Source organism: Callithrix jacchus, chromosome 19 (assembly GCF_049354715.1).
Source record: "Callithrix jacchus isolate 240 chromosome 19, calJac240_pri, whole genome shotgun sequence".
Taxonomy (NCBI): Eukaryota; Metazoa; Chordata; class Mammalia; order Primates; family Cebidae; genus Callithrix; species Callithrix jacchus.
In genome coordinates, this window is record NC_133520.1 from 50,072,968 (window position 1) to 50,100,861 (window position 27,894).

General features: G+C 43.3%; 1 protein-coding gene and 1 non-coding gene across 3 annotated transcripts; one reads left to right on the forward strand and one right to left on the reverse strand.

Annotated features, from left to right (window-relative positions):
• Positions 1-438: 438 nt before the first annotated feature.
• RBM34 (RNA binding motif protein 34) lies at positions 439-27,824 on the forward strand. Of its 2 annotated transcripts, XM_002760800.7 has the most exons (11): positions 439-535; positions 640-814; positions 1,057-1,193; positions 5,625-5,856; positions 7,665-7,724; positions 11,781-11,824; positions 21,423-21,506; positions 21,964-22,027; positions 23,813-23,852; positions 24,114-24,232; positions 27,484-27,824. In XM_002760800.7, the coding sequence occupies exons 1-11, from the start codon at positions 483-485 to the stop codon at positions 27,763-27,765; spliced, it is 1,290 nt and encodes a 429-aa protein (XP_002760846.1). In that variant the 5' UTR covers positions 439-482; the 3' UTR covers positions 27,766-27,824. The 2 variants fall into 2 exon arrangements, with proteins under 2 accessions (XP_002760846.1, XP_078213422.1); XM_078357296.1 differs by lacking the exon at positions 7,665-7,724.
• On the reverse strand, positions 12,560-12,707 carry LOC118149651 (U4 spliceosomal RNA). Its single transcript, XR_004737208.2, has one exon. It is a non-coding gene; the product is annotated as a U4 spliceosomal RNA (small nuclear RNA).
• Positions 27,825-27,894: the final 70 nt, after the last annotated feature.

A 27,894-nucleotide genomic window follows, 5' to 3' on the forward strand; every position in this document is an offset into this window, starting at 1 on the left:
TACCGGTAACCGCCACCACGCCCGGTTAATTTTTAGTAGAGACGGGGTTTCTCCATGTTGGTCAGGGTGATCTCCAACTCCCGACCTCTGGTGATCCGCCCGCCTCGGCATCCCAACATGCTGGGATTACAGGCGTGAGCCATCGCGCCTGGCCCCCTCCATCCTTTTCAACAAGTCAGTATTGTACGTGCTTCTCCCTCGGCTTGGGTTGACGCCCCGCTCCTAGCCTGGCTGATTCTTCACACTGCAGGCTTGAACCACTCCCGGAAGACGCCCTTCACTCCCAAAATGAGGTTTCTCCGAAACAACGAGGATCATCAAACGAAGGGGACAAACCGGCCCCCGGCCCGAGCTCCTCCCTCCACCGCCCAGAGGCCCCAGAAGGAAAGGAGGGGAAGGGGCGTGGCCCAAAAGCGGAAGTGCCCGGAACCCGGAAGTGCGAGCTCCCGCGCCGCTGCCATCTGGGAGGCCTCGAAGTCAGAATGGCCTTGGAAGGGAAAAACAAACAGAAGAGAAAAAGAGGTGTCGAGCAGGGGTGAGTGGCGCGCGACACGAGTAGCTGGGCAGGGATATTGTACGTTCCCTCGTGCTGACGAAGCGCGGGGCGGGGCGGGGCTGAATTCTGGCGTCCGTTTCTAGAGAGTACCGTGAAGTCTGCGTTCGCCTGAGTCCGCTGGAAGACTACCAGGTTGGACAGGTCGCCAGTAGTTTATTCTGCGGCGAGCGCCCTTCCAGAGGTGGCACCGGTCGGCTGGCGTCCCTCTTCAGCTCTTTGGAGCCTCAGGTTCAACCTGTGTACGTGCCTGTGCCTAAAGTAAGTCACTGGGCTTTCTCCCCGAATGGCTCCTTATAAAACCACTTCTAAAACTAGCTTCTTACCAACCGCGTAAAGCGTGATTTCTAAAGGGGGCAGACAGGATTCATTTTAAGTAACCTTTCATGACTCTTACCGGTGAGAGAGAAGAGATGCTTATTTAGAAAGTCCACTGTTTTATGGCTTAGGGTCAGAATGCTAAAAGGATAGGGTCTCAAATACGACTTCAAACTTTTGAAAAGGAAACCACCAAAAAAAGGAAACGGAATGAGGAGGAAGAAAGTGCTTCCCCGATTGAAAGACCACTTTTGCAGGAACCTGCAAAAAAAGTGAAAGTGAAGAAGAAACACACTAATGCAGAAAAAAAGTTGGCAAACAGGTTGGTAAAATTCTCTTACTTGATGTTAAACTAAATAGTAAAGAAGTCAACATTCCTATATCTGCAATATTCGTCTTAGTTTTCTCATTTCGTATTTCTGTTACTTTCAAAACTTTTATGGACAATCTAGTACATACAGAAGAGTTGAAAAGGCTAAGGAACCCCATGTACTCAGCGTCAGAATTACTCATATTTGAAGCCGGGCTCGGTGGCTCACGCCTGTAATCCAAGCACTTTGGGGGCCAAGGCGGGTGGATCACCTGAGGTCGGGAGTTCAAGACCAGCCTGACCAACATGGTGAAACCCCGTCTTTAAAAAAACAAATTACTCATATTTGTTCAGCCATTTTTTTTTTTTACCCCATTCACATACCCTCTCATTATTTGTTTTTGGTTGTTTTGAAATGGAGTCTCGCTGCGATGCCCAGGCTGGAGTGGAGTGCAGTGGCGTCTCGGCTCACTGCAACCTTCTCTTTCCAGGTTCATGCCTTGGCCTCCAAGTAACTGGGACTACAGGCGCAGGCCACCACTCTCGGCTACTTTTTGTATTTTTAGTCGAGATGGGGTTTCACCTTGTTAGCCAGGCTGGTCTTGAGCTTCTGACCTCAAGCTATCTGCCCGCTTCGAGCTCCCAAAAGTGTTTGGATTACAGGCATGAGCCACGGCACGCAGCCACCTCCCATTATTTGGAAGCAAAACGAAAACTTAGATTTCATCTGTAAATATTTCAGCTTGTGTATAAAAGATGAGTTTGGTTTGCTTTTTAAAATATATGTATATTTTTTTACTATTGTCTGGTTTCTTTTGTTTTTTTTATCCCAGGACAGAGACAGAAGAGTTTGATGATCTGAAACTTATTCAGAGACCCAATTTCCCCCATTAACATTTCTTTTTTTTTTTTTTTGGTGAGACAAGTTCTGTCTCTATCGCCCAGGCTGGAGTGGAGTGGAGTGGTGTGGTCGGGGCTCACTGCAACCTTTGCCTCCCAGGCTCAATCCAGCCTCCCACCTCAGCCTACTGAGTAGCTTGGACTACAGGCATGCACCACCACCCCCAGCTAATTTTTGTATTTTTTGTAGAGACAGGATTTTGCCATGTCATCCAGGCTGGTCGAAAACCTCTGGACTCAACTGATCCAGCCAGAATTTTTTTTTTTTCAGACAACAGAGACAGGGTCTTACCATGTTGTCCAGGCTGGTCCTGAACTCCTGAGCTCAAACCATCCTCCTGCGTCTGCCTCCCAAAGTGCTAGGATTACATGCCTGACCCATCATATCTGGCTGATGTAACATTGTTTAACATGTACCTAGTTAACAGTCTTCATTCCTCTCTTGTTTACCATTCTCCTCAAGCCCCTTATTTGCTTTTCCCTTTTCTCCTTTCAACTAAGACATTTTTACCAGTTCTGGAGCTGGTTAATCACTAACAATTGGAAACTGCTTTCCTCTTCCTATTTAAGCTTAATGCATCTATATAGCCTTATTTCCTCCCCTCTGTTAATGTCTTTCCGCTTGTCCAAGATTAACTCAACTACTTGGATACTGTGTACCAGGTGCCTATTATTCTGCCTCCTTAGGGACTGTGCCGTCAGATCCATCCACTTTGTTATCTTTCCTTTATCCCTCTTTTTTTTTTTTTTTTTGAGACGGAGTTTGGCTCTTGTCACCCAGGCTGGAGTGCAGTGGTACAATCTCAGCTCACTGCTCAACTTCCGCCTCTCAGGTTCAAGCTATTCTCCTGTCTCAGCCTGCTGAGTAGCTGGAATAACAGGTGCCTGCCACCATGCTCAGCTAATTTTTGTATTTTGTTTTTTAGTAGAGATGGGGTTTCACCATGTTAGCCAGGCTGGTCTTGAACTCCTGACCTCAGGTGATCCACTCGCCTCGGCCTTCCAAAGTGCTGGGATTACAGGCATGAGCCACTGTGCCCGGCCCTTATCCCTCTTTCCACTATATGGACATCCTCAAGATTCTAATCTTTAAAAAGGACATTCCTCCCCCACTGTCAAAAAAATCCATATAATTGAGTGTCTGTTCGCTGCCGTTCCCACAGTCCTTCCCTTCATAGTCTAGCTTTAAAAAAAGCAGTCTGTTCTTGTATTTCTCCCTTTTTTTGATCTATTCACCCTTCCATGCACTTGCAGTCTGCGTTTTATTCTCTGTCTTTACTGTGCCTCTGAAGCAATGTTCACTGAGGCTACCCTGACCTCTCTGACATATTTAATAAGCAGTGCCCCTTTTGTCGTATGAGTCCTCTGTTACATTTCATGTGGCTGCTTTTCTTGTTGAAGCTACTAGATTCTCTGAGAGAAGTATCTTCTGATCCTCCTCTTGCCAATTCTTTCTTGGTGTTATTGTGATATCTTTTCCTGTGACTACTCTTTAAATGTGCATTTCCCTCAAGGGGTCTTATTCTTGGTCATATTCTCAGGACCCTTTGTCACCCTGTGTTGTGGGCCTACCCTGATCACTCTCCTGATCTCCAGACTTGTGTTTGTCTGCCTGCTGGCATTCGCACCTCTTTATTCCATATGTACCTCCAGGTAAGAATGATCCAGGGTGAGCTCATCAGTTCTCATCAGAACTGTTCCTTGGCATGAACGCTACCACTAGCCTTCTTGTTGCCTAAGTTAGTGGCCCGACAGCCATCCTGTCCTCTTTCCTTTCCTTGCTTAGCTAATCAGTTGCCAAGTCCTGATGATGCTGTTTTTTACTTACCTCTTTAATCTGTCTTTTCCTCTTCACCTCCTTCCCTGCTCTGGTCTGTCTGTCGTGTTCTCAGATGCACACTGTTGTAAACATCTCCTTACTGGTCCCTCTTCTCCAACTTTATACCCCTTCCAATTATCTTCCGCTCTTTTGCCCAAATGATCTTTTGTAGGTGCTCTCATAGTCGTCAGTGTTTCCTCGTCTTCAGTAGGATAAAATCTAAGCCCTTTTGTGTAATATTGAAGGTCCTTCCTGACCTGGTTCCCCCCCTACCATACGGTCTCATTTCCTTTCACTCCTGCTAGGTACTTTATATACTGTAGTGAGAAAAACACCAGACATGGACCCTATCCTCAGGGGAGGAGTACCAACAGTGCGCTTTTACTGGACTGTGTGCCAGACACTGATTTCCTCCTCTGAAAAGCGTTTCTTATTTACTTTATGTTTGCATACCATGTACTATAGCTGCTACCATTTTATTGTGAACTGGCTCTGTCTCTTCACTGGACTATTGGAGGCCTTCGATTGTTTCTTTATCTTTGTATTCTCAGAGCCTAGAACCGAGTAGGCACTGGTAAGTATTTGCTGATGAGTGAGTCATTTTTATGATTCTTATTTGCTCTTCCCTCCCCTCACTCCTTAATATCCTTTATTTCTCTTTCTGATTGATGCTCAGACCTTGCTTATCCGTATCCACCAATACTTTATATTGTGCTTACCATTTCACAATTTACTTTTGGTAAGAGTCCTTTCAATGTTACAGAAGTATTAGAAGTAGGGAATCTGGTTTTTCCTATCGGCCATATTGCTTGTACAGAGTAAGTATTCTGCTGGCATATTAACCGTTTTAGACTCTCAGGAAGTGCGATAGTGTCCCTAAAGGTCTAGAGTAGAAAATGAAATTAGGCATTGATAGAGTGTAAACTAAATCTCCAAGAGCTCTAAGTGAATCAGCTTTTGTTTAGATGAACTTGCTGCTGCCGTTGCCAGCAGTTTTAATGTGTTCAAAAATTGAGCTTCACCTTTTCTTACTGGGTGCAGTGGCTCACACCTGTAATCCTAGCACTTTGGGAGGCTGAGGTAGGCAAGTGGCTTGAGCTCAGGAGTTCAAGACCAGCCTGGGTAACATAGCGAAACCCTGTCTCTACAAAATAGTATAAAAGGCTGGGTGCAGTGGCTCACACCTGTAGTCCCAGCACTTTGGGAGGCCGAGGTTGGCAGATCACTTGAGGTCAGGAGTTCCAGATCAGCCTGGCCAACATGGTGAAACCCCATCTCTACTAAAAACTAAAAAAATTAGCCAGGCATGGTGCTGGGCACCTGTAATCCCAGCTACTTGGGAGACTGAGGCAGGAGAATCACTTGAACCCAGGAGGCAGAGGTTTCAGTGAGCTGAGATTGTGCCATTGCACTGCAGCCTAGGTGACAAAGTGAAACTCCATCTCAAAAAAAATAAAATAAAATTAGCCAGGCATGGCAGCATGCGCCTGTGGTCCCAGCCACTTGAGAGGCTGAGGTGGGCGGATTGAATTTTTTTTCTAAAAATACCAGTCAGTATCTAGATAATGCTGCTCTAAAAATTTTGATGTATTTGTGAGTGGTAAATTTGGAAAATCCAGAAGACATTGGGAAATATTTCTAATCAGAGCTGTGCTTTATCAAATACTAGACCTAATTTGCATGACTCTTACAGCCTCTTTTGTTTTATTTTTTGCCTTAAAAAGGGAAAGTGCTCTAGCGAGTGCTGATTTAGAAGAAGAAATTCACCAGAAACAAGGGCAGAAAAGGAAAAAGTCTCAATCTGGTGTTAAAGTAGCAGATAGAAAAGTACTTGATGATGTAGATGACACAGTTGTAAGTAAAAGAAGGAAAATTCAAATCAACCAAGAAGAAGAGAGATTAAAGAATGAGAGAACTGTGTTTGTCGGAAATTTGCCTGTTACATGTGATAAGAAGGTGAGTTTGTATATTGTAAAAGTTCAGAGAAGATAACAACTTTGTTTATTCTTCCTTTGTTGAATAAACATTCAATAATAAGTCATGGATATAACTTCATTGTAAATAATTACAGAAATCATGCTAATATAAATGGATTCCAATATCCACCCCCTCCTTTCCATTCCTGTAGTCTCTGCCCTACCTAATTCAGGCCTTTGTAGATTATATTTGAATATTGCAGTGACCTCCTGCCTGGTTTTTTTCTTTTCAGCCTTATCTCCTGTTATATGCCACTCCATATAACATAAGCTCCATATGTTTAAAGTTTTTCTTTTTTCTTTTCTTTTTCAAGACAGGGTCTCACTGTCACATAGGCTGGAGTATAGTGGCATGATCATTGCTCACTGCAGCCTCCAACTCCCGGACTCAAGTGATCTTGCTGCCTCAGCCTCCTGAGTAGCTGGGACCACAGGTGCACACCACCATGCCTAGCCAATTTTTGTACTTTTTTTTTGTGGAGACAGGGTACTTGCTATGTTGCCTAGGCTACTCTCAAACTCCTGGGCTCAGGCGATCTGCCCTCCTCGGCGTCTCATGGTGCTGGGACTTCAGGCCTGAGCCATTGGGCCCGGTCTTTTTTTATCACTCTATCTCTGACACCTGAAATGGTGCCTTGTGCATAGTAAATATGTGTTGCTTAATGAATGAAGATATCCTGAGTTTCCTCCGTAGTATGAAGATCACTGAAGCAAACCCTGCCCTTGGCTTCTGCTTGTGCATGTGGTAGTAATGCTGCAGTCCTTGGCTCAGCATCCTGCTCGTATTTTGAAGGACAAGTTAAATTCTACTTCATTAAAAATAGTAGAAAACTCCTTTTTGAGGCCAGGTATGGTGGCTAACACCTGTAATCCCGGCGGGTGGATCCCTTGAGACTGGGAGTTCGAGGCCTGCCTGGCCAACATGGTGAAACCCATTCTCTACTAAAAGTTCAAAACATTAGCTGGGTGTGTAGTGACACATGCCTGTAATCCCAGCTACTTTGGAGGCTGAGGCAGGAGAATCACTTGAACCCGGAAAGGGAGGTTGCAGGAACCAAGATCATGCCACTGCACTCCAGCCTAGTTGACAGAGTGAGTGAGACTCCATCTCAAAAAAAAAAAATTTTATTCAAGTTTATTCCTGGTTTAAACCAATGTGAAAAGATGAGAGAATCTATGGAAGTTATAAGTCTACCCTTAATTTTCATGTGATAAAGGTTATAAAAGATCGAAAGCAAAGCATTATACATCCAACGGATACTAATATGAGCTTGAATTATGGTTTTTTTTGTTGTTGTTTTTGAGACAGAATCTCACAAGTTTTAGTAAAAGTTTTTTGTTCATCCAGCTGAATAGTCACCTGCTTTTCCTGAAACATTCTTTAAAAAGTAGGCCGGGTGCAGTGGCTTGTGCCTGTCATCATAGCACTTTGGGAGGTTGAGGCAGGTGGATCACCTGAGGTCTGGAGTTCAAGACCAGACTGGCCAACATGGCGAAACCCCGTCTCTACTAAAATCACAAAAATTAGCTGGGCGTGATGGCGTGCGCCTGTAATCCCAGGTACTTGGGAGACTGAGGCAGGAGAATTGCTTGAACCAGTGGGGCAGAGGTTGCACTGAGCCCAGATTAAGCCACTGCACTGCAGCCTGGGTGAAGAGCAAGACTCCGTCTCGGAACAACAGGACGAAACCGGCAGTGAAGACTATCAGACAGATTTACTTACTCCTTTTTCAGCACTCACTTGATGTTCTGAGGGCGAGCTAACATGTGTGTATTTTTTAATTTTAGAAGCTGAAGTCATTTTTTAAAGAGTATGGACAAATAGAATCTGTACGATTCCGTTCTCTGGTATGTTTTATTCCCCCTTAAAATTACATAATGTTAAATTTTTTTGCATTTAAATCAGATTAACTTCTTGTTGGTGAGATGGAGGTTTTAAGTCTACTCTTAATATACGTGTGATAAAGGTTATAAAAGATTGAAAGCAAAGCATTATACCTCCGATGGATACTAATATGAGCTTGAATTGTGTTTTCTTTTTTCACATTAATCTTTTGAATCAATAGGTAGAATTGCTCTAATTACCTATTGCTGACTCTTGAACTTTGTTAAATAATGTAGTTAATTTATCTAATTTATCTAGTAAATGATAAAGGTAGTGAATTTATCTAATAAAATGATACTTTTGCTATGAAAGCCTGCAGTGTATTTTGGAGGGTGGATGGGTGACTTATGTGCTGTGTCAACAGAATAGGCTAGAAAGTTAACACTGATTAGCATTGCTGGAATCCTAGGCCTTCTCATCCTATGTCCCATAATATGCATTTAGCATGGGAGATGGGTATGATTGCTGCAAACAGTCCTTGTTCTCTGAGCACAGACAAAGTATTTCAGTCAATTTAATGTTAAAACTTTATAGAAGTCAGTTGGATTTTACCGGCCCAGCACTCTGGACCACTTATGGCCACATTCTTTGGAGCAGGAAATAAGTATCATTTATCCTTCATTTTCCCATACATTTTTTTTTAACTGCATAGGCATGGTTGACATCCCATAGCAAGTATTTTTGGACACTATTACATAATTAATGTATGTTGGAATATAGGAAATGTTTATTATTATTTTGAGGCAGAGTCTCGTTCTGTCTGTTTCCCGGGCTGGAGTACAGTGGTGTGATCTGGGCTCCCTGTATCCTTTGCCTCCTGGCTTCAAGCAGTTCTCATGCCTCCGCCTCCCAAGTAGCTGGGATTACAGGCGTGCACTATCACACCCAACTAATTTTTGTATTTTTAGTCAAGACAGGGTTTCACCATGTTGTCCAGGCTGGTCTCAAACTCCCAACCTCAGGTGATTTGCCTGCCTCAGCCTTCCAAAGTGCTGGGATTACAGGTGTGAGCCACCGTGCCTGGCCTATTCCATTTCTAGTTGCTCCTTCTCATGTGATTCTCTAGAATAGGATTTCTCAACCTCCATACAGTTGACATTTTGGGCTAGATAATTCTTTGTTGTTGGAGGCTGCGCTGTGGATTATAGGATGTTTAGTAACCTCCATGGTCTTTACCCACTAGATGCTAGTAGCACCCTCTTTCGTCAGTTGAACAATGAAAATATCTTCAGGCATTGCCAAATGTTAGAGAAGGCAAAACTGCCCACTTCTGTACAAGTGGACAGTACCCAAAGTTTTGACAGTTCCCGTAATTTCTGGGTGTTTATTTCCCACTTTTATCATGTCTTTTTGCCTGCTCTTCTGAGTTCCATTTCCCCGTATCAGACCTTTGGGTGACGCATTCTCCTGGGTGTCTTGCCAGCATCATGATTTCGGTATGTCTGCTTACCTCCGCCTATTCTCACCCCAACCCTATGCTGCCTACTGATTTTTCTATAGTATTTAGTGGCACCCAGGCTGCAGGTTTTGTGGTTGCCTTTAACTCTTCGATGGCGCATTCATGCTAGTGTTTGCCATCCCTGCCTGTTTTTCAACTGTGATTTCATCCTAATATGAGTCATTTCTTTCTGTTTTCCTTGTCCTACCTAAGTTCTCACTACATCCTGTCAGAATAGTCACGGAGGCCTATTATAGTTCCTACCTTCAGTCTTCCTCTCATTTGTCCAACAAAACGCTGTCAACTCAGTCTTTCTGAAGCTCTTCCCAGAACGCTTGTCCCTTCCCCCGCCCTGCATTAATGTCACCCCCTTCACATACAGGCCTCCAGGTTCCCCCACATACCTCACTGGGCCTGCTATTGCCTTCTCCCCTTTGGGGAGCTTGCCCTGATTCTCCCCAGTCTCTAGACTACCACTGTGTCCCAGCTATGCATTCTGCAGCACCCATCCTTCATTAATGTACCTAGTACACTCTACTGAAACTGCTGTTTGCCTCCTCCACCAGACTGTAAGCTGTGATTACAGATACTCTGTCTTCTCCTTGGGTTACCACCACCTGAGCACTGTGTTAATTATTCTCACTGTCAATGAAATACATCTTAGTTCTTAGCCTGACCTGACAGTTCTCCAGTATGGCCCCGCCCATCCTGTGTTCCTCCACACGTGGGTTTTCTCACCTTTGTTCCTTTGCCAGTCCATTTGTTTTGCATGGAATCCTTCCTTAAGGTACCCTTTTTGCCTATAAAGGACTGTCTATTTTCAGTATGCGTCTAAAATGTCCCTTCTTCAAGGCTTTTCTGATACTTTATCTCATTAAATGATATTTTTCCATTTACATTATTCTTTATTGCCTTGTGTTATACTTATTCATTAATATCTTCAATGACAGGATGTAGGCCAGGTGCAGTGGCTCATGCCTGTAACACAGCACTTTGGGAGGCCAAGGCAAATCACTTGAGTTCAGAAATTCGAACTCAACATGCCAACATGGCAAAACGCTGTTTCTACTAAAAATACAAAACTTAGCTGGGCATGGGGGCGGGCATGGGAGGCAAAGGTTGCAGTGAGCTGAGATTATGCCACTACACTCCAGCCTGGGTGACAAAGTAAGGCTCTGTCTCAAAAACCAGCAGACAAAAAGGTACAAAAGCAAACAAATAACGGGATGTAGACCCTGTGTAGACGGCACCCAGTAAATGGGTTTTGATGATGTCATTCACATGTTGATTATTCATTTGGACATTTTTTTTTGAGACAGAATCTCACTCTATCGCCTAGGCTTGAGTGCGTAGTGCAATTTCGGCTCACTTCATCCTCCATCTCCTGGGTTCAAGCGATTCTCCTGTCTCAGCTTCCCAAGTAGCTGGGATTACAGGCGCCTGCCACTGTACCCAGCTAATTTTTGTATTTTTACTACAGATAGGGTTTCACCATCTTGTTCAGTCTGGTCTTGAACTCCTGGCCTCGTGATCCACCCACCTTGGCCTCCCAAAGTGCTGGGATTATAGGCATGAGCCACTGCGCCCAGCCTCATTTGGACATTTCTATGTCTTGTACATGTTTTTTTTTTTTTTTTGAGATTTGAGAGTTTGAATATGTTAGCAATTTGAGCAAGACAAACAGCAAACAGAAGAAATAGTTAAAATTTCTTAGTTTTACTATGTAAACTATCAGGTCACTGAGAAAGAAAATAAGTTTTCCAGAAAAGATTTATAATAACTGCCCTAAATGACATTTACGTTCAAGATGCTCCTAGATTGTGAACTTGCAGGGTTGGTATCTTTTATGTTGTCTTATGTTATTCATCAGTTTAGTCAGACATACCAAAAATTGTATTTGAGCCAGGCGCGGTAGCTCACGCCTGTAATCCCAGCACTTTCGGAGGCTGAGGAGGTTAGATCACGAGGTCAGGAGTTCGAGAGCAGTCTGACCAACATGGTGAAATCCCGTGTCTACTAAAAATACAAAAATTAGCTGGGCATGGTGGTGCGCGCCTGTAATGCCAGCTACTCGGGAGGCTGAGGCAGGAGAATCATTTGAACCTGGGAGGCGGAGGTTGCAGTGAGCCGAGATTGCTACACCTCACTCCAGCCTGGGTGCCAGAGCGAGACTCCATCTCAAAATAAATAAATAAATAAATAAAATAAAATCGTATCAGAATACACGATAAAATGTTAATTTATAAGGTTATTTTTGCTTAAATTTTTCATGTGTCTTTCACTGTCAGTGTCTCTTCCTGGCGTCCTCGCTGTTTGAGGCATCTGACACAGTTTAAGAGCCCAGTATCTTAACTTTTGTCTCGGTTTTTGTTAAATCTGCATATGATGCTGTCGTTGGAAAAGCCTATCCTAAGCCACGGGCTTCGTTTCATATAACATTAGGATGATTATTTTTGATTTACTTCCCTAGAATGTTTTTGATCACAGTGTACTGGAGTTCGATATCTAGACTTCAGTTAAAATATTAATTTGAAGTAATATTTTAAGTATTGTCTTTAATACTTTTTTTTTCTCTTAAAAGATTCCAGCAGAGGGAACTCTATCCAAAAAGTTGGCAGCAATAAAGTAAGTCTGTAATTAGAGGAAGGGAGTCACCTTAAACTTCCTTCCTTTTTGGCTATAAAGTGAGACCAGTTCATAACAGTTTAATAGATTCTATTAATATATTTGGATAATAGAGCATGCTTCACTGTTTTCTTTCTGTATTTAAGAGCCTTTAAATTTGTCACATTTTTCTTTAATCCATAATGTAAATTGTAGAGTTGGAGAAAATATTACTAGAAAATGAGCCATGAGAAATTTCAAGAATGTTTTTAGTGTTTGGAAAAAATTTCGTGCCTAAATTTTCTCATACAGATTACAATGCCATATTTCCTGTGTTTTTCCAGAGATAATTCATGTTTGCTTGTGTTGTCACTTGGGTGTACTGCCAGCCTGTAACCAGTTGATATTCTCTGAGGGTTTTGGACCATACTGGTAGTGGCTTGTTTCCAATGCTCAGGGGATGTTTTTGTTTCCCATTTAGTGTCAGGAATGAAACATGAAAGTCTGAAATGAAACAAGAATGAAAGTCTCCTTGTTCACCCTTCCATATGGAAGGCTTATTTTTTATTTAGCTTCAGTTTTTTTGTTTTGTTTTTTTAAATCAATCTCCGTAGAGACTGTCAAAAATTGCCGGCCGGGCGTGGTGGCTCACGCCTGTAATCCAGGCACTTTGGAGGCCAAGGCGAGTGGATCACCTGAGGTCGGGAGTTCAAGACCAGCCTGACCAACATGGTGAAACCCCATCTTTAAAAATAATAATAAAAATTAAAAATTAAAAAAAAAAATTGCCAGTGCCGACTGTATTGCAAGTCGTCACGGCGGAGTATTGGGAAAAGTTTTCAATTAGCAATAATCGCGCCTTGGGTAAACCTCATTGGCTATGATGCTGCTACTGCACAAAGCTGTTAGCTTCAGTTTTATGTGGATTTCCTGTTAGTCTCACATCTTGGGTGTTTTTTCTCTTAATGGTACATGAAATGATGAAGTTTATAAGCAGAGATTTCTTTATATTGGATAAAACATATATTCTTTAGAAACATTTCTGGGAATCCTGTTCTATCAAACTTCTGTATTGCAACAGCCCCTTTGGACATGTTGGTGACTTAATGTCAATTTTCATTCTTAATTTAGAGTTATTTGGCCGACCAGCTCTTCACTGGGTTTTCCTCTTAGCCATCACAGTGCCAGGTGTATGGTTAAGACTTAATAAATACATACTGATTCCCATAATGTTTGCCAAGGTAACCAAAGATGCAGGTCCTCCTAGATAGCAGGTATTGTTCAGTGCTGTGGAGGATAGAAACCTTAGTAAGATACAGCCCTTCTTTTTGAATTATACAGACTTTTATTTCTGTATGAGGTTGAAACCCAGGAGCCTAAATTTGAACAGAAACAGAGGTTCTGGCTGGGCGCGGTGGCTCATGCCTGCAATCCCAGCACTTTGGGAGGCCGAGACGGGTGGATCACAAGGTCAAGAGATCAAGACCATCCTGGTCAACATGGTGAAACCCCGTCTCTACTAAAAATACAAAAAATTAGCTGGGCACGGTGGTGCGTGCCTGTAATCCCAGCTACTCAGGAGGCTGAGGCAGGAGAATTGCCTGAACCCAGGAGGCGGAGGTTGTGGTGAGCCAAGATCGCGCCATTGCACTCCAGCCTGGGTAACAAGAGTGAAACTCCATCTCAAAAAAAGAAAGAGAGGTTCTGACAGGTGTATGTACAAGTACTATTGAGGAACTTTGGTGGGATGTGTTGGAAAATTGGAATTTGCATACCATATCATCAGCTCCCCCTCCAGCCCCATCTCGTTTTTTTTGGTCCATTTATTTTTTAACATTCAAGATCATGCTCTGTCACCCAGGCTGGAGTGTAAGATCTTAGCTCACTGAAGCCTTAAACTTTTGGGCTCAAGTGATGCTCCCATCTCAGCATCCCAAGTAGCTGGAACTACACCTGGCTAATGTATTTTATTGTAGAGACAGAGTCTCACTGTGTTTCTCAGGCTAGTCTTGAACTCCTGACTTCAAGAAGTCCTCCTGCCTTAGTCTTCTAAAGTGGTGGGATTACAGGTGTGAGCCACTGCTTTTTTGTTGTTTTTAAGTTAAAATTTAATTATGGCCTTGTGTGGTGGATCACAACTGTTATCCCAGCACTTTGGGAAGCTGAGGTGGGCAGATCACTTGAGGCCAGGAGTTCCAGACCAGCCTGACCAACATGGCAAAACACTGTCCCTACTAAAAACAGAAAAAATAGTGGGGCATGGTGGCACATGCCTGTATTCCCAGCTTCTTGGAAGGCTGAGGCAAGAGAATCGCTTAATTCTAGGAGACGAAGGTTGCAGTGAGCTGAGATCGTGCCACTGCATTCCAGCCTGGGTGACAAAATGAGACTCTGCCTGAAAATAAATAAATAAATAAAATTTAATTATACACCTTTTCTCTAGTCAGCCAATTCCCTACTCTAGGCAAATGTTTTTAGCTTCTTGAGTAAGCTTCTAGAGACACATTATGCATTTACAAACTGATATGCATACATGTTCTTCTCGCATAAAACTTTTCAATTCAGTGGTATTCAACATATACACTACTCCACACCTTCCCTTTTTTTTTAGACGGAGTTTCACTCTTATTACCCAGGCTGGAGTGCAATGGCCCGATCTCGGCTCACCACAACCTCCGCCTCTTGGGTTCAGGCAATTCTCCTGCCTCAGCCTCCCGAGTAGCTGGGATTACAGGCACGCGCCACCATGCCCAGCTAATTTTTTGTATTTTTAGTAGAGACGGGGTTTTACCATGTTGACCAGGATGGTCTCAATCTGTTGACCTTGTGATCCACCCGCCTTGGCCTCCCAAAGTGCTAGGATTACAGGTATGAGCCACTGCACCCAGCCTACCTTCCCTTTTTCTACTTGGTACAACTTGGAGATCTGTTTGTATTGGTACGAAAGTGATTAATTTTAGAGCATTTTTTAAAATGCTCTTTTTCTTAGAGTATTCTCTAAGGTGTGCCTTAATTTATTTTATCAAATCTCCCATTGATGGACATAAAGTGTTTTCTCAGTCTCATGGCCATTACAAATAATGCCAGAGGCTGGGTGCGGTGGCTCACGCCTGTAATCCCAGCACTGTGGGAGGCCAAGGCGGGCAGATGACTTGAGCCCAGCACCAGCCTAGGCAAAATGGCAAAACCCCAACTCTACAAAAAATTAGCTGGGCATGATAGCATGCACTGTAGTCCCAGCTACTTGGGAATCAGATGAAGGAACACCTGAGCCCAGGAGGTGGAGGAACTGTGATTGCGCCACTGTACTTCAGCCTTGGTGATAGAGTGGGACCCTGTCTTCAAAAAAAAAAAAAACCTGTTGAATACTTTAGCTGGGCATGGTGGCATGTGTCTGTAGTCCCAGCTACTTGGGAGGCTGATGTGGGATGATGACTTGAGCCCAGGAATTTGATGCTGCAGTCAAGCACTGTAGCATGAGCAGCAGAGCAAGATCCTGTCTCTCAAACAAACGAAACAAATAATGTTGGAGTAAATGAGTGACCTGCTACTTAGGTAATTTTGCACATACGCTAAACTTATCTGTAGGATAAACTTCAGCAGTGACATTGCTCAGTCAGAAGGGTATTTGCATTCATAATTTTGACTGCCGTCTCATTGCAGCCTATTTATATTTCCACATTTTTACGAACAGTAGTTTTTTACTTTACAAAAAACGGTATGTTGGCCAGGGAATGTGGCTTGTACCTGTAATCCCAGCACTTTGGGTTGCTGACGTAGGTAGATTGCTTGAGCCTAAAAGTTTGAGATCAGCCTGGGCAACATGAGGAGACCCCCCCTCTCTATAAAGAAATAAAACAATTAGGATGGGCGACGTGGCTCACACCTGTAATCCCAGCACTTTGGGAGGACGAGATGGGCGGATCACCTGAGGTCAGGAGTTCAAGACCATCCGGGCTAACATGGTGAAACCCTATCTCTACTAAAAATACAAAAATTAGCCAGCTGTGGTGGTGGGCTCTTGTAATCCCAGCTACTCAGGAGGCTGAGGCAGGGGAATTGCTTGAACCTAGGAGGCAGAGGTTGCAGTGAGCCGAGATCGTGCCATTGCACTCCAGCCTGGGTGACATGAGCGAAACTTCGTCTCAAAAACAAAAAAAAAGAAATACAAAAATTAGCTGGGGAAGGTGGTGCACACCTGTAGTCCTGCTACTTTGAGGACTGAGGTGGGAGGATCACTTGAGCCCGGAGAGTGGAGACTACAGTGAGCCATGATTGTACCACTACACTCCAGCCTGGATGACAGAGTGAGACCCTATCTCAAAAAGAAAATTAAAAGTATGTTTTTGAGCTTTTTGATTATTGGAAACCTGATAGGTAAGTGTGATTATTTCTTTTCTTTTTTTCTTTCCTTGAGACGGAGTCTTGCTCTGTCACCAGGCTGGAGTGCAGTGGCAGGATCTCGGCTCACTGCAACTCCACTTCCCAGGTTCAAGTGATTCTTTTACCTCAGCCTCCTGAGTATCTGGGACTACAGGCAAGCACCACCACGCCCAGCTAATTTTTGTATTTTTAGTAGAGACGGGGTTTCACCATATTGGCCAGGCTTATCTCGAACTCCTCACCTTGTAATCCACCCACCTTGGCCTCCCAAAGTGTTAGGATTACAGGCGTGAGCCACCTCATCTGGCTCTGCTTTCTTTTGTTTGAATTGTTAGTCATACTGATCTGCGGAATGTTAATAACATCAGCCTTTTGTGACATGAGTTATGAATATTTTTTCTCTATTTGTCATTTGCTTTTTATTTTATTTTTGAGAGATAAAGTCTTACTTTGTTCTCCAGCAGAAGTGCAGTGACTCAGTCACAGCCCACTATAACCTGGAATTCCTGGGCTCAAGTCACCTTTCTGCCCCAGGCTCTGGAGTAGCTGGGACTATAGGTGCATACCACCACACCCCAAGTTGTTACCATTTTGATGTGGCTTATGGGAAATGCTGCCATGTAAAACTGGTTTCCTTTTTCCTACAGCCAAGGTTTTAAAAACTTTCCTTTAACTTTGTTAAAGCTCCTTCCAGCAAACTGCACATATTTGACATGTACAATTTAATTATGATTTTCACATATGTAGGCAATCTTGAAATCACTGCCATAGTCCAGATACTGAACACTATCACCTCAAGCTTCCTCCTGACCTTTTGCGATATGTCCGCTGCCTCTGTCCTCAGGCAGCCACTCACTTGCTTTCTGTCTCTATGTGTTAGTTTGCCTTTTCCAGAATTTTATGTAAGCGGGGTCATCATACAGGATGCACTCTTGTCTCACTTGCTCAGCATAGTGATTTTGAGATTTGTTTTTTTGTGGGGGAGGATTGGTGGGGGTGGTGGGGGACAGGGTCTTGTGCTATCGCCCAGGCTGGAGTGCAGTGGCACAGTCATGGCTCATGGCAGCCTTGATGACCCGAGCTCAAGCAGTTCTCCTAAATAGCTGGGACTGCAGGTGCTCACCACCATGCCAGGCTGAGTTTTAAATTAGTAGAGCCAAAGTGTCCCTATTTTTGCCAAGGTGGTCCGGAACTCCTGAGCTCCAGCAGCCCTCCTGCCTTTGCCTCCCAAAGTGTTGGAATTACAGGCTTGAGCCACTGTGCCCTTCTGAGATTTGTGTTCTTATTATTGCAATGCATTGGTAATTTATTCGATTGTATTGCACTCATAATTCATTGTATGGCAGTACAATTTGTTTATCCATTCACCGTTTTATTTTATTTAGTTATCTTATCTCCACTTGAAGTGAGTCTCTTGACTCAGCCTCCTGATTAACTGGGATTACAGACACACACCACCGTGCCCGGCTAATTACTTTGTATTTTTAGTAGAGATGGGGTTTTGCCATGTTGGCCAGGTTGGTCTCGAACTCCTGAATCTGCCTGCCTTGGCCTGCCAAAGTTCTGGGATTACAGGCATGAGCCACCACGCCGGCCTCATTCACTAGTTTTTGAACATTCAGGTTATTTCAACCTTTGGCTACTATGTTTAAAAATGCTAAAAATACTTGGGTGCAGATCTTTTCTCTTGAGAAGCTGCCTGGTCGGATTGCCAGATTTTATGGTATATTTTAACTTTCTAGGAAGCTGCAAAATGTTTTCCAAAGTGCTTGTACCATTTGACATTTCTACCAACTGTAGATAAGAATGTCAGTTCCTCACCAGCACTTGGCATTGTCATTTAATTTTAGCCATTCTAGAAGTTTGTCAACCGCAGTGACTAAAGATGTTAAGCATCTTACGTGCTTACTATTTGTATCTATTCTTTGGTGAAATGTTGGTACAAAAATTTTGCCCATTTTTTTAGTGACTTTTAAATTATTTTTATACAATTGTAAGGAGTTCTTGATATATTATAGATATAATACTTTTTCCTGCTGTGTGTGTTTCAGATACTTTGCTCCCATTTGTGGCTGGCTTTTTTAGAGATGTCTTAGTCTTGTCTTTTTTTTTTTTTAAGATGCCTTGCTCTGTCACCAGGCTGGAGTGCAGTGGCGCAATTCCAGTTCACTGCAACGTCTGCCTCCTGGGTCAAGCAATTCTCCTGCCTCAGCCTCCCAAGTGGCTGGGACTATAAGCACCTGGCTCCATGCCCAGCTAACTTTTGTATTTTTAATGGAGACGGGGTTTCACCATGTTGGCCAGGCTTTTGTTTCAAACTCCTAACCTCAGATGATCTGCTCACCTCAGCCTCCCAAAGTGCTAGGATTACAGGTGTTGAACCGCCGGGCATGGCCAAAGGATGTCTTAAAGATTGAAAGTTTTAAGTTTCTTAAAGATCTTATTTACAGGCCGGGCGCGGTGGCTCACTCCTGTAATCCCAGCACTTTGGGAGGCCAAGGTAGTAAGGACTTCCAGACCAGCCTGGCCAATGTGGTAAAAACCTGTCCCTACTGGCTGGGCGCAGAGGCTCACGCCTGTAATCCCAGCACTTTGGGAGGCCGAGGCGGGTGGATCACAAGGTCAAGAGATCGAGACCATCCTGGTCAACATGGTGAAACCCCATCTCTACTAAAAATACAAAAAATTAGCTGGGCATGATGGCGCATGCCTGTAATCCCAGCTACTCGGGAGGCTGAGGCAGGAGAATTGCTTGAACCCAGGAGACAGAGGTTGCGGTGAGCCGAGATTGCGCCATTGCACTCCAGCCTGGGTAACAAGAGTGAAACTCCATCTCAAAAAAAAAAAAAACCTGTCTCTACTGGAAATACAAAAATTAGCCAGGTGTGGTGGCACACACCTGTAGTCCCAGCTACTCGGGAGGCTGAGGCAGGAGAATTGCTTGGACCTGGGAGGTGGAAGCTGTAGTCAGCTGAGATTGTACCACTACACTGCAGCCTGGGCTACAAGAGTGAAACCCTGTCTCAAAAAAAGGGGGGAAAGGGGGTGCTGTTTGTCAGTTGGCTTGATAGTCTGGTGGGAGTGGGTGCAGCAGGGTTTCTGCTGTCCTGTCTTAGTGTTTCTGTGTCTCAGGAGTGCACCTGATCAGTGCCTCTTTCCTGGGGCAGACAAGCTGTGCCAAATGCCTTGTACCTTTGGTGGGGATTGTTGAGAGGCTGTTTCCCACCTCTCCCCCAGTAGCTGGACTCCTTCTTTCCTCCAGCTGTAGGGGTCTTCTCTGTGCCCTGGAGTGACAGTTTGCCATTCTTCCCCTAGCAACTTAGCCTTCTCCTCAATAAGGAGAAGAATCCAGGTGGGGCTTTGTGCCTTTTCCACATTTTGCCCATTTCCTCCACCAGGCCTGCAGCACCCGTGGCTGCGATCTCAGTCTTTCCCACTGAGTGGAGGCCAGTGGGGCAGAATAGGGTCGAGGGCACACTCCTGCATCAGCGACCTCCAGGGCTTCTGTTTCAGGCCCAGCTCTGGGGTTTTAGTGAGATCATGGCTTGAATCTTTCCTGCTTGTCTGGTGCCCAGCATTTTGCCCCCGTGCGTGGCCACCATAGAGCCAGTAGAGCCAGTCCTTCCTCTGTCTCCCCTTAGAGGGAGCAGGCCTGTCCTTAGCTTCCAGGCTGCCGGGTTTCCCGGAGACTTCAGCTCTCTGATGGCAGTGACAAAAGTTATGATGCTGTGGGTTATGTGGTTTCTTCTTACTGGTAAGGGCAGGAGTGATGTACTTTCCGGGTTCCTGCATTCTAGGTGAAAGCGGAACTCCAACAGGTGTTCCTGGGGATACACTAGGATGTGTTGGATTTGGATGTTGTCGGCAGCTGCTTGTTGTGTGAAACAGCAGGGCTCTAGAGTCAGCTAGACTTGGTGTCCGTCCTTGGCCAGCCACTTGTTGCCGTTTCATCACAGTCATGTACCTCTTTCAGTCTCAGCTTCTGAATTCATAAACTCAGAAAAAACACTCATGTTGGAGAGGAGAGATTCAATGAAATACATAAAATGTCTAGCTGAGTGTCTGGTATATATTAAGCATTCAATAACCACAGCTGGTTTAATCAATACAAAAGTGTTCGTATAGTGTTGCCTTACAGAATGCCATGAGTCATGTCAGTCACTATTTTCCAGGTCCCTTTTTGATGATACTCAGTTGTATAGTAGCATTTTTCTTACTTCGTAACAGTAGGTGGATGTCTTCAGGGAAGATCTGTGTTCATTACTAGGCCCTTTTTGCTAACTTATCACATCCAAATTATATCACCATTTTGCAAACCTAGTGAATTAATGAGTTTAGGCATTGAGTAGCACCAGCTGCAGTCATTCACAAAAGAGTGAAAACCAGTCATAACATGTCTCCCTTGAAAGAACACAACACCTACTGACAGTCCTGACAAAGGGGTCAACTCTGAGTCCGATCCAACCTTTGGATGCAGCTGTCAGTTTACAAGAAATATCGGGGACAAAGGTTTGTGTTGAACTACTTGATAAGCTTGCACTCACAAAATTCAGGCTGTGGAGAATTCTGCAGGCCAAACAGTGAGATAAAGAGATGCAGGGAAAATTCTGTAAATTTAAAAGATTCAAAAGACATATTAAGTCAAAAGAATAGATGAGACCAAAGTATGATATCTAAGACACTTGGCTAATAAAACCACAAAGATGTGCAGGGAAGTAGTTCCTGTAAAAATGGAATAATGGTGGTTGCCTTTGGAGGGAAGGAGGAGCTGCAGCTGGAAAGGGCCACAGAGAGGCTTCTGAGTGGGCTGCGAGGCATGTTGAGCTGTTGTTAATTCGCTCAGCTATACGTGGTTTGTACACTCTTCTGTACGGGTGTTTTATTTTACAGTAAAGAGGAAAACTCGTGTCTTTCACAACTGTTCATTTGTGTGTTATATGCGGAGCTGCAGTTAAGATGTTTTTAGTCCTTGTATGGTTCTCAGGGATTCACCTACATGGTCCATCTGTTTTTTCATGGTTACGACTCCTAAGAAAGTGTGGGTTGTGTCTCCACCAATATCTTCATAAGTTGGTGTTATTTTTGAGTTATTACTAAATATTTATTCAAAGAGATGAAATTTCCACCCAGGAATTCTTGTCATGTGTGTTAAGAGTTGAAAAGAAGCTGAATTTTTTTCTAGTAACTTTGAGGCTAACAAACTTTACCTTGTCTCTCTTTTTTTTTTTTGGCATAGACGTAAAATTCATCCTGATCAGAAGAATATTAATGCCTATGTTGTGTTTAAGGATGGGAGCGCTGCCACACAAGCACTGAAAAGGTAATTTTATCCCTGAGGCTTGAACACAATAATTGTCCTATAAGTATGTATGAATGTATGAGGGTTTTTTTTTTTTTTCTTTGAGATGGAGACTCTATCTGTTGCCCAGGCTGGAGTGCAGTGGTGTGATCTTGGCTCGCTGCAACCTCCACCTCCCAGATTCAAGCGATTCTCCTGCCTCAGCCTCCCTAGTAGCTGGGATTACAGGCATGCACAACCACGCCTGGCTAATTTTTGTGTTTTTAGTAGAGATGGGGTTTCACCACATTGGTCAGGCTGGTCTTGAACTCCTTACCTCATGATCCACCTGCCTTGGCCTCCCAAAGGAATTACAGGTGTGAGCCACCAGTCCTGGCCTGAGTACTTTTTTTCTTCTTTGGTTTCACTTTAGCATAAATGTTTTAGTAATTGAATGCTCATTTTTAACAACCATTTTCCCTTTGTATTTATAATATAGGAATGGGGCCCAAATTGCCGATGGATTTCGTATTAGAGTTGATCTCGCATCTGCGACCTCATCTGTAAGTAGTACTTGATTTGTTTAAAGAATGAGAGCTTTGTAGAGAGAAATCTTTCTTTCTAGGCTTTTCCTCAAAGGGGCTGGAATCAGCACTGTGAGGGAAGCTCAAAAGGAAATAGCCTATATCCTCTGTGGCTAGAGTTGATGGCAAGAGAGGCACAAGGACTGAGGTCAACATTAGGTTCAAAAACATAGTCCTAGCTGGGCACAGTGGCTCATACCTATAATCCTAACATTTTGGGAGGCCAAGGCAGGAGGATCACTGGAGCCAGGAGTTCAAGAACAGCCTGGCAATGTAGCAAGACACCACCTTTACAAAAAAAAAAAAAAATTAGACAAGTGTGTGGTGCACGCCAATAGTCCCAGCTACTCATAAGGCTGAGGTTGGAGGATCACCCGAGCCTGGGAGTTTGAGGCTGCAGTGAGCTGTGATGGTGCCACTGCATTCCAGCCTGGCAAACAGAGGAAGACCCTGTTTCTTGAAAAGAAACAAAAACATAGTTCTCCTCCATTTGAAGTATGTCCCCTGCCCCGCCATTAGCTCAAATAATTATAATTAGGTCAAAAGGTACATTAGACATCATCTGTTTTAACACTTTAGTTTGTAGACTGAGGTCTCGAAAGTTCAGTGATTCATTAGACAGTTTTTAATACATACTCTGTCAGAGATACAGTTCTAAGACATAGTCTCAACTTCCTAGGAGCCGACAGTATACAGTAGAAAGTGTCAGAGCAATGGGTCGTGTCACTGTTGTATAGGTACTGTTATAAATGCACAGGATGATCTGTCAGCTCAGGGTTGGGTTGCTTGACTTGGGAATGTGCCGGCAAGGACGGACAAGGAAGGTTTCCAGGGAACTAAATGTCATAATAGTCTTGACAGATGTGGAGATAGAACTTAACCTGTGGAGAAGTGTGGGGGAAAAAAGAAAAAAAACAGGAGGCTTATGTAGACCAAAAATGTTGTAAAGGTTGAGGGCTACGTCTGGGCAGAAATAAACAGTATAAATGGTAAGGATAGAAACTAATTTGCTCAGGGGATAGCAAGAGCTTGATACGGTTATTAGGTGGGTGGAATGTGTAAGAGTTCCTGTTGGACAAATAGAGGCCAAATCATGAAGACCTCGTCTACCTCGCTTCTAAACTCAAGAGATGTGACCAGATTTGGATTTGGTAGAGGTGCCTACAAATGAATGAAGGACAGTTATAATGGTTCACCCACAGAAACAGAGAGTACATTTCTGTTGCTATCAGAAGCAACTTAGTGGAGAAATGACAGTGACGTGGATGAAAGCCCTGGCTTGACTTGGAGACCTAGTACAGGGTCAACAAACTGTGGTTGAGAGTCAGGTCTACCTGCTGCCTTTTTTTGTTAATAAAGTTTTCTTTTGACACACAGCCACACCCATTTGTTTGTATATTATCTATGGGCTGTTCTCAAGGTATAATGGCAGAGTTGAGTAGTTGTAACAGATTCTACATGGCCTGCAAAGCCTATAATATTTGCTGTCTGGCCCTTTACAAAAAGTTGGCATGCCTCCAATATAGCAAGCTCTTCCACATGTGTCAGTGCCAGCTGTGAACAAAAAGCCACTCCCTCCTCTGGTACCCACACACAGTCAGTCTAGCAGGGCAGGCAGAAGAAACAGAATCAAAGAACAGTTCTGCGGTTAAATTAGAAGGGGTGACCTGTCAGATATGGGGGGAAGGAGGGGCAGGGAGGATTTTGATGACTTCCATTTTCAGGTCTAATGAGTGATTTTTCTTAACTGTCTTTGTGTTTCAGAGAGACAAGAGATCGGTTTTTGTAGGGAATCTCCCTTACAGTAAGTTTATTTAAACAAAGTATAGTTAATGTTACTAAATAAATAACAAGGAAATAAGAACCGAGTAGTAACGTAATGTTTTGATGTAAGACTAATTTTAAAGCATGTAGTGTGCTTGCTATGGCAGCACATGTACTAAAAAGTATGCAGTGTAATGACTTATTTTCATGGGACCATGCTTAACTAGCTGTATTATTAAACATCCATTTTTCTGAGGAGCTCCCAACTCTTAACTTCCATTTTGGTTGAATTTGTTTTCAGAAGTCGAAGAATCTGCTGTTGAGAAACACTTCCTGGACTGTGGAAGTATCATGGCTGTGAGGATTGTGAGAGACCAAGTTACAGGCATTGGCAAAGGATTTGGCTATGTGCTCTTTGAGGTATGGGAGATTATTGTCACTGTCCTTTGAAGTGCCCTGGAGGCATTGACACTGCTGTGTGTCATCGAGACATAACTTTCACTTCCATTCTCAAATTCTATTTTACGAAAACTGGGCTGGGCACAGTGACTCACGCCTGTAATCCCAGCACCTTGGGAGGTTGAGACAGGTGGATCTCTTGAACTCAGAAGTTGGAGAGCAGCCTGGCCCACATGGTAAAATCTCATCTCTACTAAAAATACAAAAGTTATTCGTGTGTGGTGGCAGGTGCTTATAATCCCAGCTACTCAGGAGGCTGAGTCAGGAGAATCACTTGAACCTAGGAGTGGAGGTTGCCGTGAGCTGAGATCGCACCACTGCACTCCAGCCTGGGCCACAGAGCAAGACTTTGTCTCAAAACAAAATGAAAACAAGAAAACTGAATTTATAACCTGCCATAATATATTGCTATAACTGCACCTACCCAAAAGATGTCCTAGTTCTTTCTTTTTTTTTTTGAGACGGAGTTTCGCTCTTGTTACCCAGGCTGGAGTGCAATGGCGCGATCTCGGCTCACCGCAACCTCCGCCTCCTGGGTTCAGGCAATTCTCCTGCCTCAGCCTCCCGAGTAGCTGGGATTACAGGCACGTGCCACCATGCCCAGCTAATTTTTTGTATTTTTAGTAGAGACGGGGTTTCACCATGTTGACCAGGATAGTCTCGATCTTGACCTCGTGATCCACCTGCCTCGGCCTCCCAAAGTGCTGGGATTACAGGCTTGAGCCACCACGCCCGGCCAGTTCTTTCTTTATACTAGTTAAATGTTTCAGATATTGGATATTAGAAGGACTAAATCATTAAATCTCATCCACCTTCTCTACAATAGAGTAAATAATTGACATTCAGGTATAAGAAAGTTTTATTCTTTGTACAAAATTAGTAATATTTAGTTCATTAATTTTTTTTAATGGATGAGAGGTTTATATGTTGCCCATGCTGGCCTTGAACGCCTGACCTCACCTCTTTGCGCACCAGGACAACTGGCCTGAGCCACCGCGACTCCGTAGTTCATTAATTTTTAACCAGTGTTTCATGCCTGACAATATTAAATAGTAAAAGAATATACAGGTCGTGCATGTTGACTTGTGACTGTAATCCCAGCACTTTGGGAGGGCTGAAACAAGAGGATTGATTAAGGCGGGGACTTTAAGACCAGCGTGAGCAACATAGGTAGACACCATCTCTACAAAAAAAATACATAAGTAAGGCTGGGTCAGTGGCTCACGCCTGTAATCCCAGCACTTTGGGAGGCCAAGGCAGTTAGATCACTTGAGTCCAGGAGTTCAAGACTAGCCTGGGCAATGTGGTGAAAGCCCACCTCTACAAAAAAAAAAAAAAAAAAAAACAGAAATCAGCCGGGCATGGTGATGCATGCCTGTAGTACCAGTTCCTTGCAGGGCTGAGGCAGGAGGATCACCTGAGCCTTGGGAAGTCGAGGCTGCAGTGAGCCATCCAACCTGGATGGCAGAGTGAGACCGTGTCAATAAATAAATAATTGGTCACGGTGGCCAGCACCTGTGGTCCTATCTACTCAGGAGGCTGAGGCTGGACGATTGCTTAAGATTGCACCACTGCACTCCAGCCGAAGTGACAGAGTGAGACCCTATCTCAAAACAAGAAAGAACCTGTTGTCATCCCTTGGTTTCCACGGCGTATTGCTTCTAGGATCCCTGTCACGTAGCAAACAATGTATATATCTGCAGATGCTCAAGTCCCTTATATAAAATGGCATATTCACACAAATATATTGTTTTATATATATATAAAATATTTTTAAATTGTTGTATTATTTGTTTTCAAGTATTTTCCATTTGTGATTGGTTGAATCGTCTGATACTGAACTCATGGATTTGGGGACCTTACTGTACATACTTTGGGATGTCATAAATTTTTCTTCCCTCAGTAACAACCCATTAGTACATTTCCTTTCAGTTTTTCCTTGTGCTGCCATTTTTATAGTTGAACTTCTCTCTGTAAATATAAAATTGTGTTTACGTCCTATTTTATGTTATTTTCTTTTGGGTAAGCATGTTCCATTGAGTGATGTAACAGAATCTATACTGTCATTTCTCTCGTGTTGGACCATGGTAGAATTCTCTGTTTTTCCCTGTAATCATGAAATTGCAGTGGTTACATGTTTTTTTGTTTTTGAAACAGTCTCACTCTGTTGCCAAGGCCAGAGTGCTGTGGCTCACTGCAGCCTCTGCCTCCCAGACTCTAGCAATCTTCCCATCGCAGTTTCCCGAGTAGCTAGGACTACAGGTGTGTGCCACCATGCCTGGCTAATTTTTGTATTTTTTTGTAGAGACAGGATTTCGCCATGTTTCTCAGGCTGGTCTTAAACTCTGAGTGAGCGCAAGCAATCTATCCACCTTGGCCTCCCAAAGTGCTAGGATTATAGGTGTGAGCCACCCTGCTTGGCCTGCGTATGTTTTTCTCCCCAGAGTTTGCTTGAATTATAGATTACTTCTTTAAGATCGATCCCCAGTAGGATATTACTAGATTAAAATGTGTTACCATTTTGAAAAGTTGAGAAATGGTGAGAATTGCCTGGTAGCTTTTTTAGAAAGATTGTCACAGCTTTTGTTGCCATTGTTACTATCTTGTAGTTACCTTACTGCTTCTCTGCTCCCTGTCTTCTATTACTTGATAAGCTTCTAAAGCCCTTTAACAAACATCTCATGGATATTCAGGGTTGTAAGCATTAATGGCTCTATATTAGAATAGAAATACATTACTTGGAATATTCTAGGAAAAAAAAAAAAAGAATAGAAGTATAACAGAATTTTGAATCTAAATGGAACCCTAGAGCGTATCGAGTCCAACATCTCAGGTACTGTAAAGAAGAGTTCCCTGCCCTCTGGCCACCTAATGCAGTGGGGCTTTGACAGAAAGATAGCTGTGAGAAGGAGGTTTATTGGTTTAAAATATTGTATGTGACTTAGAACCTTATTTTAGAATGAAAAAATGAAGTGTATAACATTGTGACTTAGCTGAACATTTCACAAGGCAGTGTGAGTGCTTCGTGGGGAAACTGGGGGGGAGCACGGTGGGAGACTTGGAGCATGGTAGCTTATACACCTGGGATTGGATGGGGATTATCTGTGCAAACTTGAAAGTCATTCTTATCAGTTAAAGTCACACTTCACTGGTTTCTTTGCAGAGGGGTTTCTGGTAGAAATTAATGTATTTCGTTTTCTTTTTATTCACAGAATACAGATTCTGTTCATCTTGCTCTGAAATTAAATAATTCTGAACTAATGGGAAGAAAACTCAGAGTCATGCGTTCTGTTAATAAAGAAAAATTAAAACAAAATTCAAATCCACAATTGAAGAATGTCAGTAAACCTAAGCAGGGACTTAATTTTACTTCTAAAAATGCAGAAGGACATTCTAAAAGCTTATTTATTGGAGAGAAAGCTGTTCTCGTTAAAAAGAAGAAGAAAGGACAGAAGAAAAGTAGATGCACTAAGAAACAGAGGAGACAGAAATAACCAGCAGCTGCTTTTTCTTTTCCTGCTGAGTTGCTAATAAAAGTGCTATTATCTTCTAATCACGTGTTGAGTTGTATAATTTTTTACGGATGGTATATACAAAATGTGGAGACTTCCACATTCTCAGTT

Excerpts from the sequence above, each read along its gene's own strand:
- RBM34 (XM_002760800.7), top strand. The coding sequence starts at position 483 with ATGGCCTTGGAAGGGAAAAACAAACAGAAGAGAAAAAGAGGTGTCGAG. Across the intron at positions 7,725-11,780 it reads CTGTACGATTCCGTTCTCTG|ATTCCAGCAGAGGGAACTCT; the intron begins GTATGTTTTATT and ends TTCTCTTAAAAG. Across the intron at positions 23,853-24,113 it reads TGTAGGGAATCTCCCTTACA|AAGTCGAAGAATCTGCTGTT; the intron begins GTAAGTTTATTT and ends ATTTGTTTTCAG.